At 40.4% G+C, this 17,806-nt stretch overlaps 1 protein-coding gene across 1 annotated transcript in view; it reads right to left on the bottom strand.

The window, feature by feature from the left end:
• LOC119484032 overlaps nt 1-17,806 on the bottom strand; it is a 55,427-nt gene that overhangs the window by 35,038 nt on the left and 2,583 nt on the right. The window contains exons 2-4 of the mRNA XM_037762591.1: nt 16,891-17,180; nt 15,960-16,098; nt 9,171-9,335 (exon numbers count right to left, since the gene is read on the bottom strand). Of these exons, the coding sequence (XP_037618519.1) occupies nt 9,171-9,335; nt 15,960-16,098; nt 16,891-16,993 (407 nt within the window). The 5' untranslated portion in view covers nt 16,994-17,180. The remainder of the gene's footprint in view (nt 1-9,170; nt 9,336-15,959; nt 16,099-16,890; nt 17,181-17,806) is intronic.

The following is a 17,806-nucleotide window of genomic DNA, read 5'->3' on the forward strand; positions in this document are numbered from 1 at the left end:
TCCAGAACCTGGAAACTCATGATATTCACCTCGAGTGTCATTATCTTACAGTGCCAAACCTCAGTAAACAGCCAAAAAGCACCCCAGAATATTTGAACACTGTCTGCACTATTTTGCTTTGGATCTGACTGACGGACAAGCCAAAGCCTCCACACTCAACACTTTTCAATTATTACCAAATATTACTGCTACTTGCCCATCATACAGCTAATCTGACACATATCCTGGATGCATAATTTGCTTTATGAGTCATGCATGGAGACTTGGAGAGCACCTGCGGTTCCGCGAGGCGGTCAGAGGGTGGTGCTGTTGGACCCTGGACTTCCCACCGTTCCTCAGAAGCAAATTGATAATGCATATTGCATTACATTCAGACAGGATTTAACTGGGAGTCAAACAGAGGCATGTGGGGAAATCATTATTTACTCTGAGGCTTATTGGGTAGGAAACATTGTATAATGCAAGGAAATATTCGCAAATCTGCTCATGGAGGTGAGGCTGTAGCTACTTGTTACGTCTGATGTGTTTATGTTTGTTTGCAAATCTCAACTTCCCAGATTCTGAAACCTAATCGTGTTACAGGACGCGCTGAAATCTGTCTAATAAAATGGTGCCATATTCCATCGAGTGCGTCTCCTCCCTTCTTTGCTATTCTGCTCAGGTTTTGGAAATCCAGGAGTCATGTTGTTTGTAAGAGAGTGAGAGTTAGTCAGTCTGTCTCGGGAGCCAGAGTTTTTCAGTGAACATAGTGTGGAGTTCTTCAGGGGGAATATGTAATAAGGAACATCGCTGCAGCTCCTCTCGCTTTCTGGGGACTAAGTTGTTTCTAGACGCTCAAGATAAACAGGCGGGCTGACTGGACTGGACGGAAATAGAGCTGACCAACTGTGCTCATCCTGTGCCAATTTAAGATTATGAGCATGAAAAACAGCAGACGACGCCAGATGTGGAGGGGAGAGGCGTCTTTGATTCTTGCCAAGGATTCATCGAGTCTTTGATGCAAGATGGGTGGAAACACAACACAGGATATTAATGTTGAGTATCCTTGAAATATAGCAAAAGTCTTTGATTTATTGTCACGTAACTTCCGTACTTAAGTAACGCCACTTCCGTTGTTATTTTAACCCAGACGTTGACTTATTTATCACTTAACTTCCGTACTTAAGTAACGCCATTTCCATAGTTATTTTAACCCAGACGTTGATTTATTTGTCATGTAACGTCCGTACTTAAATTACGTCACTTCCGGAGTTATTTGAACCCAAACGTTGATTTAGTTGTCACTTAACTTCCGTACTTCAATTACACCACTTCTGTAGTTATTTTAACCCAAACGTTGATATATTTGTCATGTAACTTCCGTACTTAAGTAACGCCATTTCCATAGTTATTTTAACCCAAACGTTGATTTATTTGTCATGTAACGTCCGTACTTAAATTACGTCACTTCCGGAGTTATTTGAACCCAAACGTTGATTTAGTTGTCACTTAACTTCCGTACTTCAATTACACCACTTCTGTAGTTATTTTAACCCATACGTTGATATATTTTTCACTTAACTTCGGTACTTAAGTAACGCCACACCCATAGTTATTTGAACCCAAACGTTGATTTATTTGTCATGTAACTTCCGTACTTAAATTACGCCACTTCTGTAGTTATTTTAACCCAAACGTTGACTTATTTGTCACTTAACTTCCGTACTTAAGTTACGCCACTTCCGTAGTTATTTTAACCTAAACGTTGATTTAGTTGTCACTTAACTTCCGTAATTAAGTAACGCCACTTTCATAGTTTTTTTAACCCAAACGTTGATTTAGTTGTCACTTAACTTCCGTAATTAAGTAACGCCACTTCCGTAGTTATTTCAACCCAAACGTTGATTTATTTGTCACTTAACTTCCGTAATTAATTAACGCCACTTTCGTAGTTTTTTTAACCCAAACGTTGATTTAGTTGTCACCAAACTTCCTTATTTAAGCAACACCACTTCTGTAGTTATTTCAACCCAAACATTGATTTATTTGTCATGTTACTATCGTACATAAGTAACGCCGTAGTACGCCGCTGTATAGTCTTCGATTCTTGCCAGACAGCCAAAGGAATCATCGTCTTTGATGCAAGACGGGTGGAAAAACAACACAAGATACTAATGTTGAGTATCCTTGAAATATAGCAAAATTAGTTATTTAAAATGCAACCCGGCTGAGAATTTCTCCATTCGCTAACTAGACCTGCAGCTTTCCTGTCATCCACTGCCTTTCAGAGAGCTATTCATTTCAAAACACAAGAAGGGCAATGACTCTACTGCCGATGATGCAGCTGCACCTTAGCAGAAGTTTCTATTTCATTCCAATTCAAAGTATTGAATTGCTCCAAAATGGGCCCTAATGTGATTTGTATAAAAAAGGCCAAACATAAGCGACTGAGATGTGGCAAGAAACGAGGTTAGAGCGCGCCGGCAAAGGTTATTCTCCTGTGAATTGGTTGCCTCGATCCATTTATCGCCACCGCAATCCCCGCGCTGTGACAGAATGAGGTGTTTGAAAATCCCTCGCGAAGGTCTTCTGTATGGATTTGTTTTGGTGTGTAGCGACAAAGAGTGTTTACACACAGTTGGTTTGGCTCAAAGTAGTTTCATTTCCCGAATCAATGACTCGTTTTGGAGCTTCACCACAAGGCTAAAGTACCATCGGTCATTGGTGGGGTGTTTTTTTTTTTTTTGCACTCGCAGCAACAACTAGGGTGACAAACTGAGCTCCGTGGAAAAAAAGGAAATGACACAGGAAATGTTGGTTCCGAGTCTGACCGGCCAGCCTGATCCCGCTAATGAATTCTGCCTCACAGTGACTGTGCCCGGAGTGGCAGCATGGCACTGGTCACTGAGTGGGCTCAGGGGATGGCGAGGGTGTGAGATGCCATCTGTCGTGCCACCGTGCTCTCCATCTCCATTTGCTCAAACAGGAGGGGAAAAACAACAATGACAGATCCTGTTAACGTGCTGAGACGACGGTGAAGACCTCCTTCGCTTTTGTTTCAGAGTTTCAGAAGAACCAGTTAGGACATCTGAAAACAATCAGCTCAGATTACAGCCGTCAATTCCACTAACTTCTTCTTGCGCACGATCAATATGAGCTGTTGACATGTAGTGATTTGTAATAATCGCAGGGGCCGCTGGCGATTTTAATTTCAACTCTGTTGTTTGTAAAGCCCCGAGCACAAATTACCTGTTTGTGCATTCTTGCGAAGACAAGAGATCTCCCTAAAAATATGAATCCTGTTAAATCAAGATTTATTTTGTTTCGGGGTAATTCCTTTTTCATCTTCTAAACAAGCAATTTTCACCTTTCTCCTGTCATGATGAATACAACTCATTGTGCATTTCTTACAGTAACTTTTTGAATGTAGTTTTAATGAAAACGTCAACTTGTCTCTTCTGAATCAGAAACTGAAAGATGATCTTAAGGACATACAAATATGTAAACTGCATAAGTTTCTATGAATGCATTTTACAAAATGAATGAGCTATTAGAATTAATTATGTGTCAGATCTTATAGCCTGTATTAAAAAAAGACTTTACTAAAAGTTATAATCCTTAAGATTTTCACAAAATCAAACCCTGATATTTATATAAGGGCTGGAAACTATATATATATATATATATATATGTAATAATAAATAATAAATATATACATACATTTGAATAAAGCAGCATATTTGCCCACTGCCATGTGCGATTAATCGTGATTAAATATTTTAATTGATCGACAGCCCTAGTTAAAAATAAGTATGTTTGTTACATAACTTAGGTATGCGGCGTTAATTAATAATTTTCGTAACAAAAGTTTGCTAAAATACATTGACTTTTGGTTTCACGCGGGACACAAACAGCGGTCTCCTGGGTTTGTTGACCCATCCATCTACCCAGACCTCCTCCCGACGCTGCCTTTGTCGCTCTTCATACTACGTCACCTGACTTCCTCTTTTGCTCCCGTCATAATTACCACAAGAGGTCGGCATCGTCTTCTTGTGTTCCTATCGGTATAAACCGTGTGAATAGACGATAACGGCCTTCTGCGCCTACTAGCAGGTGTAGCAGACCCCTTCTGACCCATATCTATGAGGCTGATAACCGCTGATAACGCCCATTCAATCGGTTGATTGAAACGGGCGGCACAACGCACCCAAATCTCCCTTTAAAGGTACATTTTGAACAAATTAAAAATGGGTGATTAATTTGCGATTAATTAAGCTTTTCTTTTCAACAATATATACACGCAGGACTTCATCACATTTGGTTTGAGACTTCTCTCGAAAATAATTGATTAAAACAAAGCAGAACAGTCCGTCGTTGCTGCTCTGCACGCCTCAAAGAAAATTCCCAAAACAGATGGATCCAGTGTGACTTCCTACCATCAGACAGAGTCCATCATTAACAGCTAACATCACAAAGTCTCTGTATCGACAGGATAACAAAGCTTATTTTGCAGTTTTATCTCCTGACAGCCATTTTCTTGTTTTTTTTTTCGGGTAAGTGTGTGGATCCAGGCAGGTTCTGAATCTTGCCAATTACTGTAAAACGGAGAGGGGAGAATTTAGCATTCCTCAATAACGCTCGCGGAATACAATGTGCCTGAAGATAAATACAAGAAAATAGGTCTTATCCTTCATCATTAAACTTTAATCACACAATTATTAACTCTACTCCCTGGGTTTAAATTAATGAGAAAACTCTCTTTCCCTTTACTGTTTCTTTTCATGCTGTTACTGTACGTTTCAAACAGCTCTGTGTGTGTGAAATCTGATCTTTGCTGCTCGTTTCTCCGCAAGCTTTGCATCGCACAAGAAAAAAAAAAAAGACAAGCGTTTCCGCCTTTTGCTGGGGAATTGAAGCTTATTGTGTCCAATGCAGCAATCCAATTATGAAGCAGGGCTCGGTTACAAGGTTGCCATGACAGAATCAATGAAAACAATATAGGAGAGTCCCATTTTATACACGTTGTTCCCCGAGAAAAGGGCCAAAGACCTTACTTTAACGGAAAATGTCAGCATTCCAGAGCGAGTCGACAACAATGCTGCGAGAGGGGACTCAAAATGAAGCTAACAACTGAATGATTTGCAGAGTTAAAGAAAGCAAGAACGAAGTAAAGTAGTAGAGTTCAAGCCGTGGGAAAGTTCTCCGACAACTGCGAGTGATAACACATCGATCAATTCTTCAGCTTTTAAATGCCCACACGTTGATCGTAATGCACAAACGCGCAATCAATTCCACTCATTTCGCCGCCCTACTTCGCTAATTACCAGAGAAATCCACATTTCTGTTCCGCGTCATGGAGCAGGAAGCAGCCTTTGAACTACTTGTAAGTGTTGCACAGTGCGGGTCGCGGCAGCCTCCGCCGAACTTGGCTGCATTTCAGACTAGTGTGGAGGAGGATGAAGGCTCGCTTCCTTGCCTCTTTCAGCGAGAGAGCAAAGGCCCCGCAACACTCTCAACCCACATCTGTAGAGGGAGACGAGGGGAGAGGGAAGCGAGGCCGAAGCGAGCCGCCCACACGCCGATCGGAGATGGCAGAGGGGGCACCAGACACGCTACTCCAAAGCGTTTGTGGGGGCTATTTGTTTCACAATCAGATGCTATTTTCAGAGGGATGGAAACACAATTTGTAGAGTTTACATCTGTTTTTTTGTGTCCTTCCGATGAGGATTATACCTACATTACATTCAACATTATAGCTTTTTTCTATTCTTTAAAGCTGGAAACTGGTTTTGAAAATCCAATTTCATCCATCAGCTCAGATGTAACTATAAAAGTAGAGATGCTTTCAGACTAAACCAGAGTGCCATCAGTGTGAATTGGTGAACATACAAGGTAGCCAACCTGGCCTTGGGACCCTGTTTTTAAAAATGATATAAGTAAATAAGTTAAATCTGCTCATATAAATCACAAATATACCTCAATATGATTGTACGAGGTGAGTTGAAAAAAAAACGTCACATCTATAACCGCTCATTTCAAATGTCATCAGGTGATTGAATGGGCTTTTTCAGCAGTTATAACTACCATTCTAATGCTTCAGACGGCCCAAACTGCACCTACTACGTTGTGAAAGTGGAACTTAACGTTGTGAATTGAAACAAAACAACATATTTATGTTTCGGCAACAAAACTACTTGGTTAGGTTTAGGAAAATCATAATTTCATAATTACTACGGCCCTTAGAGGTCGGCATTGTCCTCTAGTATTTGTATCGGTAAACAATCATGTGAATAGATGATAACAGCCTTCTGAACCTACTAGTAGGTGTAACAGGCCCCTTCTAACCCATATCTATGAGACTGATAAGTAAAGGATAATGTACAGCGAGCCGGTCATTGTTACTTAAGAAATCAATAAGAGTCCGAGATCAGAACTGCGCCCATAGCAACGGTCTGTTATACACAGCAACGGTCTGCTTTAAAGAAATAACAGACAGTAGAAGGCCGTGATTGACCAATCAGAATTGAGTATTCAGCGGGTGGTAAAACACACTCAAACTGTTGACTATCGAGTTGCATTGTGGGTAATGTAGACTCTAGGTTTTGACAAGGAAGACAGAGTGGAATAAAAAATACAAGGCTTTTTGTTCTGCTGCATCGAATTTGATATTTAACTTTAAACAGCTATCATCATGAGCCTCAAGAGTGCAATGCTAAATCAGCGGAGTGCTATTTTAATTCAGGAAGGTCATACAGACTTGTACAAAACTAACATGATCCTCCATCAGGAGATTCTCTGATTCTCCATTCTCTCAAAGATCAGCACTGACATGACAGCTTGCAATTATTAAATGACCCAAATTAGTGTTTTAATATTCACTAAAGTTCATCTTTACGTAAAAGCTCGGAGCAGATTTAAATAGCCACCTTGAGTGAAACTACTGATGTTGACTCCGTTGAAATGTTGGACTGAAATTTAGAGCGCTGATTCGATCTTGAACTGGCAGCATGAATCTGAGTGGTGGAAAAAAAGCGTTTGCCCTTCTTTCATCACTACCACTACGATGCCCTTGAGCAAGGCAGTTATCCCCCATCTGCTCCAATGGAACTGCTCAGAGGCCAAAACATTACTGTGGATTTACTGGGCAGCTTCCAGCAACTTCCAGGTTAAAAAAAGTGTTCAGGTTTGTGTTCTTTAGGAACAAAAGAACAACTGTGACTGACTGACCATGAGAGAGAGCCCGGTTCTACTGCCCCAACCTTCCTCCTCCTTTCTGCTTCTTATCTCCGAGGAGTGTTTATTGGCGGTAATTAGGCCATTAATCAAGTTAATGGAACATCCCTGAATGGACTAACAGTACTCGCTCCCACAGAGCCGTCTCACTTCGCTCTGGGACGCCCACCCCGAGGGCGAGACTTCCCGGTTCAGGGCCGGGGAAGAGCTGGGCCGGCCCGCCCATCTGTCAAAGCCACTTCCCCCTGACATCCACATATGTGTGCACCGCGGGAAGGTTACGTATCACATGCAACCACTGTCAGCACGGTCTGCTGCACCGCTATAGACTGCCGAAGTGATATCTGCTTTGATGGCAGCATGGCTGGGAAGGTTGTGGCCTTGGCGTGACGCCATGCCGTAGAGCAGACCTGAGGAAAAACTGCTGTCAGACCCGTTTCTTTTTTTATGGTTGAGAAAATGGATGGATGGAGGATTTCTTTTATTGAACGCCACTGTTGTGTCCAAATTGAACATACTCTGCACTTTGTGTGGCTGTGTGCAGCAGACGCTGTATCAGCACTGCAGTGTGTTTCAAACACAATGACACAAAGACACAAGATGAACTGTAAACTAGCTTAACGTCTACACGGTCGGTTCATTGATTGGGACAAATAAACAGGGACTGCACCTCATAAAATGTTCATAAGAACCATTATCGTGCAATCATATGCATTTTGGACAACATAATTAGTTATTGAAATTATGAAATTTGATGCCATGTTTAATGGTAAAAAGAGTTTCCTTCATTTAAGCCACAATCAAGAGGTATGTAATATTCATATATAGAGTTATAAGGCATTTCCAGTTGCACAAATAGCCTTGTATAGTAAACAAAGCGATTGTTACTCCAGATGTAAAGCTTGTTTCTGGGATAAAATATATAATTGTGATTATAAAATGGGTAGCTCAAATAGGCAACCTGATTGGTTCATAGCCGTGATATAATACCCACACGCTGGAACGCTAGACACTGCGGCATAAATATCCCAGAATGCAATGCCGTAGGGACGACAATGTTCATAACGGTTCAATTTGACTGTAAGTATAAGAATCCACTTTGCTAGGAGTAATATGTTTCAAATTAATTCAGACTTTGCTTCTCATAAACCGTCATTTTGGTCACATGAGGTTGACACGAGTTGCCATGGTTACACGTCTCAAACCGGCAAGGAGGCTTTCAGGAAGTGACGATGTAAATTACTGCTCAGTGCGTCCAAAAAGACACATACTGCTGTTTATTCACATGTTGAATGATAGTACACATATTGAGTATGTAGTGCATAGTATGTGATTTCAGGTGAGAGAGAGTGAATTAGCAACTGAAACTCTGGGAGCGAAGAAACATCCTCGCCACGCCACGCAACACAACTCCACCACCGACAATAAAAGGCAAGCCTAGTGCAAGCCTAGTCATCCTACTGACACTGGGCAGTTTTCAGTGGTTGAACAATAAATGGCAACATACAATAATACAAATAAAGACCCAAATTATGAAATCAATATAACGCTAGTCTGTAATGAACAAAGGAATATGCTGTCTGCCAGTGTATGTTCCATAGCAACCACCGTTCTCGCAACCTCCTCGGTATGTGCAGGCAGGAGGGCCTATTTACTGTGAATATTATTATTTATTAATAACTAAATATTTAAACTGGAATGTGTCTATAACTTTCACATCGTCATACTTCAAGACGCTTCAGGATGATTTCAGCAGGATTCAAACCTCGGACCTCTTGTGTTATGACGTTCTGCCTAAACACAAAGTCTCCAACAAACGAGCTGTTGTGTTGGCGGCTTGCGTGCCTGATTTGCAGCAAATCAATTCCTTCCATCACTTCAGACGTGCTCAATCAACAACACAAGTATTAGAATATAGGGAAAACAAACAAACAGTGTGACGCCCGTGGTTGTCTCACCAGTGTTCTCCCTCTGGCCATTTTCCTCCCCCGTCTCTGGAGTATTCAATCTTCTGCCCCGCCAGCCTACCGGAGCTCATCCCGGCCTGCCTCCCAAACAAGCCGCGGTGTAATTGCTTGTCAGAGCTGTCTGCGTGCCTGTTTTTCTTCTCGCCCGCCACGCACCTGACAAGAAACACATATTTACACACAAAAATGAAATTACAGGCAATTTGAGAGTCGAGGAGCTTTGGAGGCAGCGCCTGCTATCGAGCTGTCCAAGTCGATGAACTCCTCTCACCTTTGGCTCTATATCAACTTGAAACAAACAAAAAAAGGTGGCGAAGGAGAAGAAAACAGAGAAAGAAGAGAAGAAATGCTCTGGGAATTGTGGCTCATTCATGTCGCTCTCTCTGCACTATACTTTTCCTTTCACAATTACCTCCTCTTTCTTATCAATAGACCACTATATCATCATATTCAGCATGTTACAATAAACCAGCAGGTCCGAAAGAGTAAAGATCCGCCTGTTAACCCTCTTTTACCTGACAAACCCGGTACCGGGTTTAGTAAGGATGGGACCAGGCGGACTCTCCATTTGGCCACTTGAATACCCGAAGAGTTTTCCAAAGTAAAAGTCCCGAGAAGTGTATGATTCAACTTATTCCCATGGTTTAGTGTTATAAAAGTTAACAAAAATCGTAATAAATCCCAATATCGAATCGCAATTCTTGTAGAATCGCAATACATTTATTTTTATTTTATTTCTTTGTTGTTCTTTTTGTGTGTATCTGGGTGTGTTTTTGTTTTGTGTTTTTTTAGTATGTCTTAATTGTAGGTCTTTGTATTGTGTCATTTTATTATGTTGGAAATAAAAATATTGAAAAATGAAAGCAACCGCATTGATGCAAAATGGAATTAATACATCACTACTGTATATTTTCTGTTATAATTACCTACTTTAACTAATTACAGATAAAGTAAATACTAAAAAATCAGAGGATAACATCCAACAGCACCAGCTTTCTCATTGAGACCCTTTTTTATTATGTTTATTTAATGGATTCAGAACCCAATTAAGCCGATTATACAAGGACTCTCTTTGATTCTTTTAATTTCTATGCGAATGTTTTTATTCAGGCAAGACCTGGGCGCAGGTGTGTTGAAGTGTTAAATTCAACCTGAATCTCCCTCATAAAAAAACACCTTTTTAATATGCAGCGTCAAGCAATATTATTAAAACACATGAAAGAAAAATGTCTTACCAGGATCTCTGTTTTTCTGCAAGAAAAAAATCTATCTTGCTTAAAAATTGCTAAAAATACCGGCAAGGCTACGATACATAAAATACATGGTAATACATAAAGTATAACACCACAGTGTGCTATGTATGTCTCGTGCCTTTGTCCTTGTGCTCACTGTGCAAAGAGCCTTAGTCCATCTACACAAGTGTTTTCATCTATGTTGACTGATTAGGTCTGATCTCAGGACTGCTTGCACTAATTTTGTTGCACCTGTTAGGATCTATCACGACCCCCCTTATCAACACCTGTGTGGGGTGTTCAGGGCCATCAGGGATAAACTGAACATTTGAAGGTCTTTTGATGAAGAACATTATTAAATACATGTAGTTTTTGGAGTTAAGAGACTCAGTCCAGTCAAATTGAATGAACATAACAAATGTAATTACATTAAATGCTAAATTAAATAAGATATAGAATAAAAATCAAAAATATATTCTAAATTAAATAAATATTTTTTTATGAAATTAAAAATTAAATAAAATTATATTAAAAGGTCTTTCATGAAAAACATTATTAAATACATGTACTTTGGGAGTTAAAAAAAAAAAATCAAAAATCAAAAAAATGAAATCAAATGAAATAAAAAAATAATTATGTAAAAATTATGTTAAAACGAAATTATAAAGAAATGAACATAACAAATGTAATTACATTAAATCATCATTAAATTAGATATACAATTTAAATTCAAATATAAAATATATTCTGAATAAAATTAGATCAATTTAAAATGTAATTAAATTATACTAAATTCAGTCAAATTAAAAACAAAATGAAATTAAAAAAAATCTAATTTTGTAAAAATTAAGTTAAAATAAAACTATAGAAAAAAATAAATGAACATAACAAATATAATTACATTAAATCATTAATTAAACGGGATATAACATTAAAAAGAAATAAAATAATTGGATTTTAAATTACATTAAATTAAATTCTAAAATTAAATAATATTGAAAATTAAATAATATTTTAAATCAAATTCAAACCAAATTTCAATTAAATTTTAATTTACTATCTATTCTATTTAAACTACCATGCTGATATGTAACATCTTATAAAAATTGATGTCATGTTATTTTGTTATAGCTGTATTTATTTGCTTTCCAACTGTTATTTTTGTGCCATTTCTTCATACTTTTTTCTATTAAACTGTTTCTACCTCTTTGTTCTGTGCCTCTTGTGTGTATCTTAACTTGTTTTATCTTGTCCTGTCTAATCTTATCTATTAATTCTATTGCTTCGTTTATTTGCATACTTGATATTATATTTCCTGCCTATGAATTCCTATCAGCTTTTTTGCTGCGAGCACTTCGTCTTTCCTACAGGCAACAATAAAAGCTCATCATTTTCCTTTTGTCCACAAAGGCTCATCACCTTGTCACAATGAACACACTCTATCCGAATACAACAGCTGGAAACATCTGTAAAACAGCAGCGGCGGCGGCACCTCGGCTATGCGGAGAGAAGAATGGCACTCTGTATGGCAGCCGTGTTTGTGGGTGTTTACTCCTGAGCCGAATTGTGTTTGACATTTGTTCCAGACAGATCTGTTTGGGCCTGCTGGTATTTCGGGATGAGGAGTCAACAGAGGCGAGATGCACGGCGAAGATGTGAGAAGGGTCGTGATGGGGAAGCCTATGATTGATATTCCCATTAGCCACCTGACAAGGTGAGGACAAGGCTCTGATAATGAATTGTGACACATTAATGAGCTCGTCTAGCGCAGACAATACCTGATCAGCCCTCTTACCATTTAACCTTTGATACCAATGAGGGAAATTGCAGGCAAATAAGGGTTTTGTGTCACTCGCAAAGACAGAACTTTAAAAACAGTGCACTAGACAGTTTGTAGCTGCGGCGGATGGAAGTTCAGGGGAAACTGCAGTTAAACTCCAGAGAGTTGGACTTCTTGAGCGCAGAACTTTTTTGTGACTGGTTTTCTTTCCGGTTCTAATTAAGCACAAATATCCTTGGTGGTTTTATATAAAAGTGTCTCCTCAAACACCCGTTTGACCTTGAGATAAAAAAAAAGGACAGAACGTGTGACTGGTTTATAACGGTATTTAGTTGGAAGAAAGACACGATAATCAGACTTCCCTTCCAATGGCAATAAAAACAAAAGTATATTATATAATCTTAGAGTATGGGTACCTAATGTTGTACAGTATACATCACAGAAAACGAATACAGAGGTAGCTATCGAAACCGCACAGCTGACTTAGTCCTTAGCTGTCCATCATGACAAATGCAAACTTAAAGTGGCAACCATTAAAAGTTGATTATTTTACATTGTTTATCAGCCATTTATTGGGGTGCAAAGATGCTGTGTATACTGTAGAAGAAATCTAAGAGAGGTTGATAACTAACCCTGTTGCCATGGCAGCAAATTTGAACTTCACACCAAGTACAACGACCCCAATGTCCAGTTTATTTGATTAGTATGAACACTGTGTACCGTACTTGAGCACGGTTCATCGATCCATACTCAAGTCCCACTTGAAAAGGTGGTCTTCGAGTACGGATCATGTGTACTCAGGTACTGTTCTCAAAAGGTGTGAAGCCGACTCAGGCATGGTACCAGTCAAATCGTACCTAATATGAAAACACGCTTAATAACCTAACCTACCTTCCACAGCTTCCTGTATAAGGCCAGAAGTATGGACGTTTTTATTGGACTTTATTAGTTGTAATCCACAGAAGACATTCCACAAATGTGTGCCATGATCTGCAAATATTTCACAATCCACAAATATGTATTTTTGTATTTGTGTTGTGTAATGTCACATCCACAAAAATAAAGATCGATTTGCAAATACACATAACTTACTCTGTAAATACGTATTCTAAGGTTTACACGTAAAGTGATATTTACGCATTTGTGCATCTATTTCTACACGTGGAATGATATTTGCGCATTTGCAGATCGCACGACATTTGTAACTTTCCTCCTGTTTGTTTCCAGAATTTTGTCCGATTGGTACCGCAGCAGATCTGTAGATAATAGTTGTAATCCGCAGAAGACAATTCACAAATATGTACCATGATCTGCAAATATTTCACTACCCGCAAAACGTATATTTGTATTTGTGTTGTGTAACGTCACATCCGCATAAATACAGCGCGATTTGCAAATACAAATACAAACGTGGATGTGACGTTACACAACACAAATACAAAAATACATGTTTGTGGATAGTGGAATATTTGGAAATCATGGTACACATTTGCGGAATGTCATTTGTGGATTACAACTAATAAAGTCCAATAAAAACTTCCATAAAGAAGCACACTAAGGAAGAGAACACATATTTGCTATTTGAAGCATCTATAATCAATACTTTTATATCAACTATGGGTCACATGACTACTTGCATTTGGCCGGGGTTGATCGTAGTGACCAACCCACGCCTGACTCTGCTGTTTCACTCAGTTCGATGGAGCGTTTTAGCAGCTTTCAGGTCATTATTTGGTCTTTTCCGGCCTGCAACTGCTCTCGTTTTTTGGCAGCTGTTTCCAACTGTACTTTACCGGCCCGTCACCAAACAGCAGATAAAGTTAGTTAAATGTGAAGATTACTGGCTAGTTTCCCCGTCAATTCTAATGCTACAAGGATTGTAATGCTAGAGTATTGATAACGACATAGTAATGATTTTTCTTGTGATATACAGTTTTCCAAGGATACAGATTTCATGTTATAAATCTTAAGGGAGCTCTGATTTTATGTGCAGGTACAGAATCTTGTATTGTATTCTTAGAAAAACTAGCCGTGCATCTGGATGGACGTGCGGAAAAAAATCTATTTTTCTCAGGCTATTTTACAGTAGCTGGTGGATCCAGTGTTTTCCTTCCTGCTCAAACAAGTTTGTGCCTGCGTGCTGAGGTGAGTGCAATGTTTGTGTGGGTGTATTGATGTCGCCCCACATCCCTCCCTGTACCGAATCCCCCCCCCCGCCTCATTGGGACGCTGGCCGCCTAAGACTAATCCCGGGGGAGCTCATTAGAATCAGCGGAGAGGAGAGGGCCCCAGACAGGGTCAGGACAAACTGCACTGCTGAGCTGCATAGTGATGCCTTCCGCTCTGTCTTTATGTCTGTTTGCTTTGGCTGCATGTCAGCTGATCTGAGCGGATGGCAGATGAGAGATTGGCCCGCTCAAGCACTTGACAACCATGTTGAACACCCACATGCTCGCACATGCACAGATAAACACACATATACGCACACACACGAGAGCGACGGACACACTTCCGAATACACACTACCCATCGCACGCTCAAAAATGTGCGTATTGTACTCACATGCTCAAAGTTCTTAAATAGAGTTGTCACCTCCCTGTCACGCTACAGTCAGCAGCTTCCTGTGCGGTGTGTGACAATAAGAGAGCTGCGTGAGCAAGGTCAGAGACGCCGCCGCCCACGAAACTCTCATTAAATGAATCTTAAGTGGAGTCCTGTGTGTGCGTTTTATGCCCATACATCTTTTTTTTAATTCATTCATATATGCTTTTGTGTGTGTGTGAGCATGCTTGACTGCGCAACAGATGTGCGATCTAATAGTTCTGTATTGAAAAAAGCTTATTCAAGTGAAATACTTGAGCTTTTATTAGAGAAATGTACCAAAAGTAGAAGTTCTTAAAGGGTGAATTCAGTATTTTTGAACCTATGTTACCATGTTTTTGTGTCTAACTGACTACTGGGGACAATAATATGTAATATTGGTCCAGTATTGAGGGAGAGCACTGTAGACGACAGCTGATGTAATGCAATTATACTGTATATGGAACTAATTTACACTGTTGAGTAGGTTAATGCATCATATTTCATAAGCTCATCATATGTCTTATACGTAAAATCCTAATTTGTTATAAAGTAAATTAGTGATCTTGGCCAAATTTTTGCTAGATTGCAGAACGACTTCATGCAGCAACTAACTGCAGCCAAATCCAAATATTCGCAAGTGCACATTCCAGGTAGAACACGCAGCATTGTGCTCACTCCACAGTTTGCTGTGCAATAATCAAGACTGAAGGAGGAAACTGGTACCTGTTGAAACACGGCCACCACAATGCAGCCACTTTATGCGGAGATTAGAGTAGAACGGCGACGTAGTAGATCAGTCGTGTAAACACTTTAAAGATGACCTATTATGCTTTTTGTGCTTTTTCCCTTAACTGTAGAGTGTTATTTAGTTTTCTGTGCATGTTAAAGGTCTGCGAAGTTAGCTCAAACAGAGCGTTTCAGACAGAGGGTGAAACGAGGTGCTGCAGCACAGCCGGTATGAGAAAAATAAAGTGTTTTTTGAACATTAAAGCATGTAAACATGAACCTAAAATACAAGTATGCACCTGAAAATGAGCATATGTCCTCTTTAAACATCACATTAAGAGAAGGGGACCCACCCCGCTGTACTGCATGGAGGTCGCACGTCATGAAAGAATATGAATGTTTAGGATAAAGGGTGTGGTTTTGGGTGGGTTATTGTGATTAAAAAATGCAGTCGCCCACCTGACGATGTGCAGTTCATCACCATTCCCGGGAGGTCTTTCGACGCCGCTCCTAAACCGCTCACACTCTTGAGTTATACTGAAATGGATGGGCGAAGGGTGAGAAAGGCCAGAGATGCTGTTATTGCTCCACAAAAGGCCTGTGGACACATAAAGGAGTTTATCATCTGGGTGAGCAGAGAGCAAGCCTGCTAATATCCTGAGGCTATCACAACACTGTCCAATGAAGGCTGATTGACTCCATACATCAAAGGGTGTGTGTGTGTGCACACGTCTCGGTGTGTGTGCGTGCGCGCGTCCCGGAGAGAGTTTGACGTTTTCTTTATGCTTCCGGGCGACAGCGAAATCACACAGGAGGCTCACGACTTCGGTATAATTGGGAAAGTGTTTGTGAGAGATGCGAGAGGCAGTGTGGTCGCCGGAGCTCAGTCAGAGAGCAGGAAGGCAGTGGGGTGTTGGCTGCTTTTCTACTCACCGGGGGGGGCCACGCATTATGAATGGACGAAACAGCAGGACGGGAGGCTTGATTGGAAGCAACCGGAACCTGTTTGTTGTTTAAAAAGCCTCTCTCTCTCTCGCTGCTTATGCCTCTCTCCGTCGCTCTTTCCATCTCCGTGTAATTAGGGTGCTGGCTGGAAGAATGATCAGCTGTCATCCCCAATGGTGGCCTTCCACTGCCTGAATGTCAACACTGTCTGAGACCTCCTGTCTGAGTGAGCAGCACACTCAATTAGAGACGCTCAGTCACTGCAGGAGCTGGTAGGACAAACACACATTTACAAAGTGTCTCACACACACACACACACACATATATATACGGACGAACAGGACACTTTTATGCTCAAAGAGTATATCTATATATAGAAAAAAGGATCTTGATTCATCACTCTCAGTGGTTACATTAATTAAAACACAGACCTAAAATTGCTTACAGTGCCAGGACTCCCTCCGCAGGAAAGCATCACTCCCGGATGAAAGCGGATGCAGGTAGGCGGCGGCGGAAAGATGCCCTCCCTTTGCTCCATTCGGCCGCATCAAAGTGTTCGGAGTCAAGGGGGCGAGACGCCGGAGAGGGCTCTTTCTTTGTGTCTCCGTGTCAGGGAACGTCTGAGGTGTTTCTTCGCTTCTTAAAAGGGATTCACGGCGCGTTTAATGTCGTGTAAAAAGGCACTTAGAGGCCTCGGCCCAAGATGGAGAAAAAGTCCACTTCAGAAAATGTGACCTGGCAACGGGAGAAATGCAGAACAGTCGGTCACAGGTCCAGTTTCAGAAGTAAGAAAACATAACGCAAAAAGCTTCTTGTGATAATGCAAAAAGGAAAGACATTTTTTTAAAACACTGTGTACACTGAACATGCTCAGGGAGGCACTTATGCCAGTTTTACAAGCTGAGAGGATCAACGTGGTCATTGTAATGAAGGATTATGCCGCCCAAATGCAATGTATGTTGCTATATTTTATGCTGTTAATGGAATAGTTCAACACTCACTCTCACGTCTGTAGACCAAATGTAAAGCTAGAAACAGCAGGCGGTTAGCTGCACAAAGCTTAGCACAAAGACTGGAAGCAGGTGGAAATAGCTGGCCTTGTCCTGTCAAAAGCCAAGATAATATGTCTACTAGCATCTCTAAAGGCCCATGACGAACTAACGATACGGAAATGCGAAATACTCGCCAACTAATATCATAGGTCTAATGCTTTTATTGTGAAAGGGAAGAACGGTAGGTCTAAGGCTTTTATTGTGTAAGGGAAGAACAGAAGGAGTGGATCTAGTATGCGCTACCTTTGTCAAGGTTGAAAGGAGTAATAAAGTTTGCCGTCTTGGTTCGGTCTACAGAGCTCTGTGTTA

The sequence above is a fragment of the Sebastes umbrosus genome, chromosome 24 (assembly GCF_015220745.1).
Source record: "Sebastes umbrosus isolate fSebUmb1 chromosome 24, fSebUmb1.pri, whole genome shotgun sequence".
NCBI classification, from domain to species: Eukaryota; Metazoa; Chordata; class Actinopteri; order Perciformes; family Sebastidae; genus Sebastes; species Sebastes umbrosus.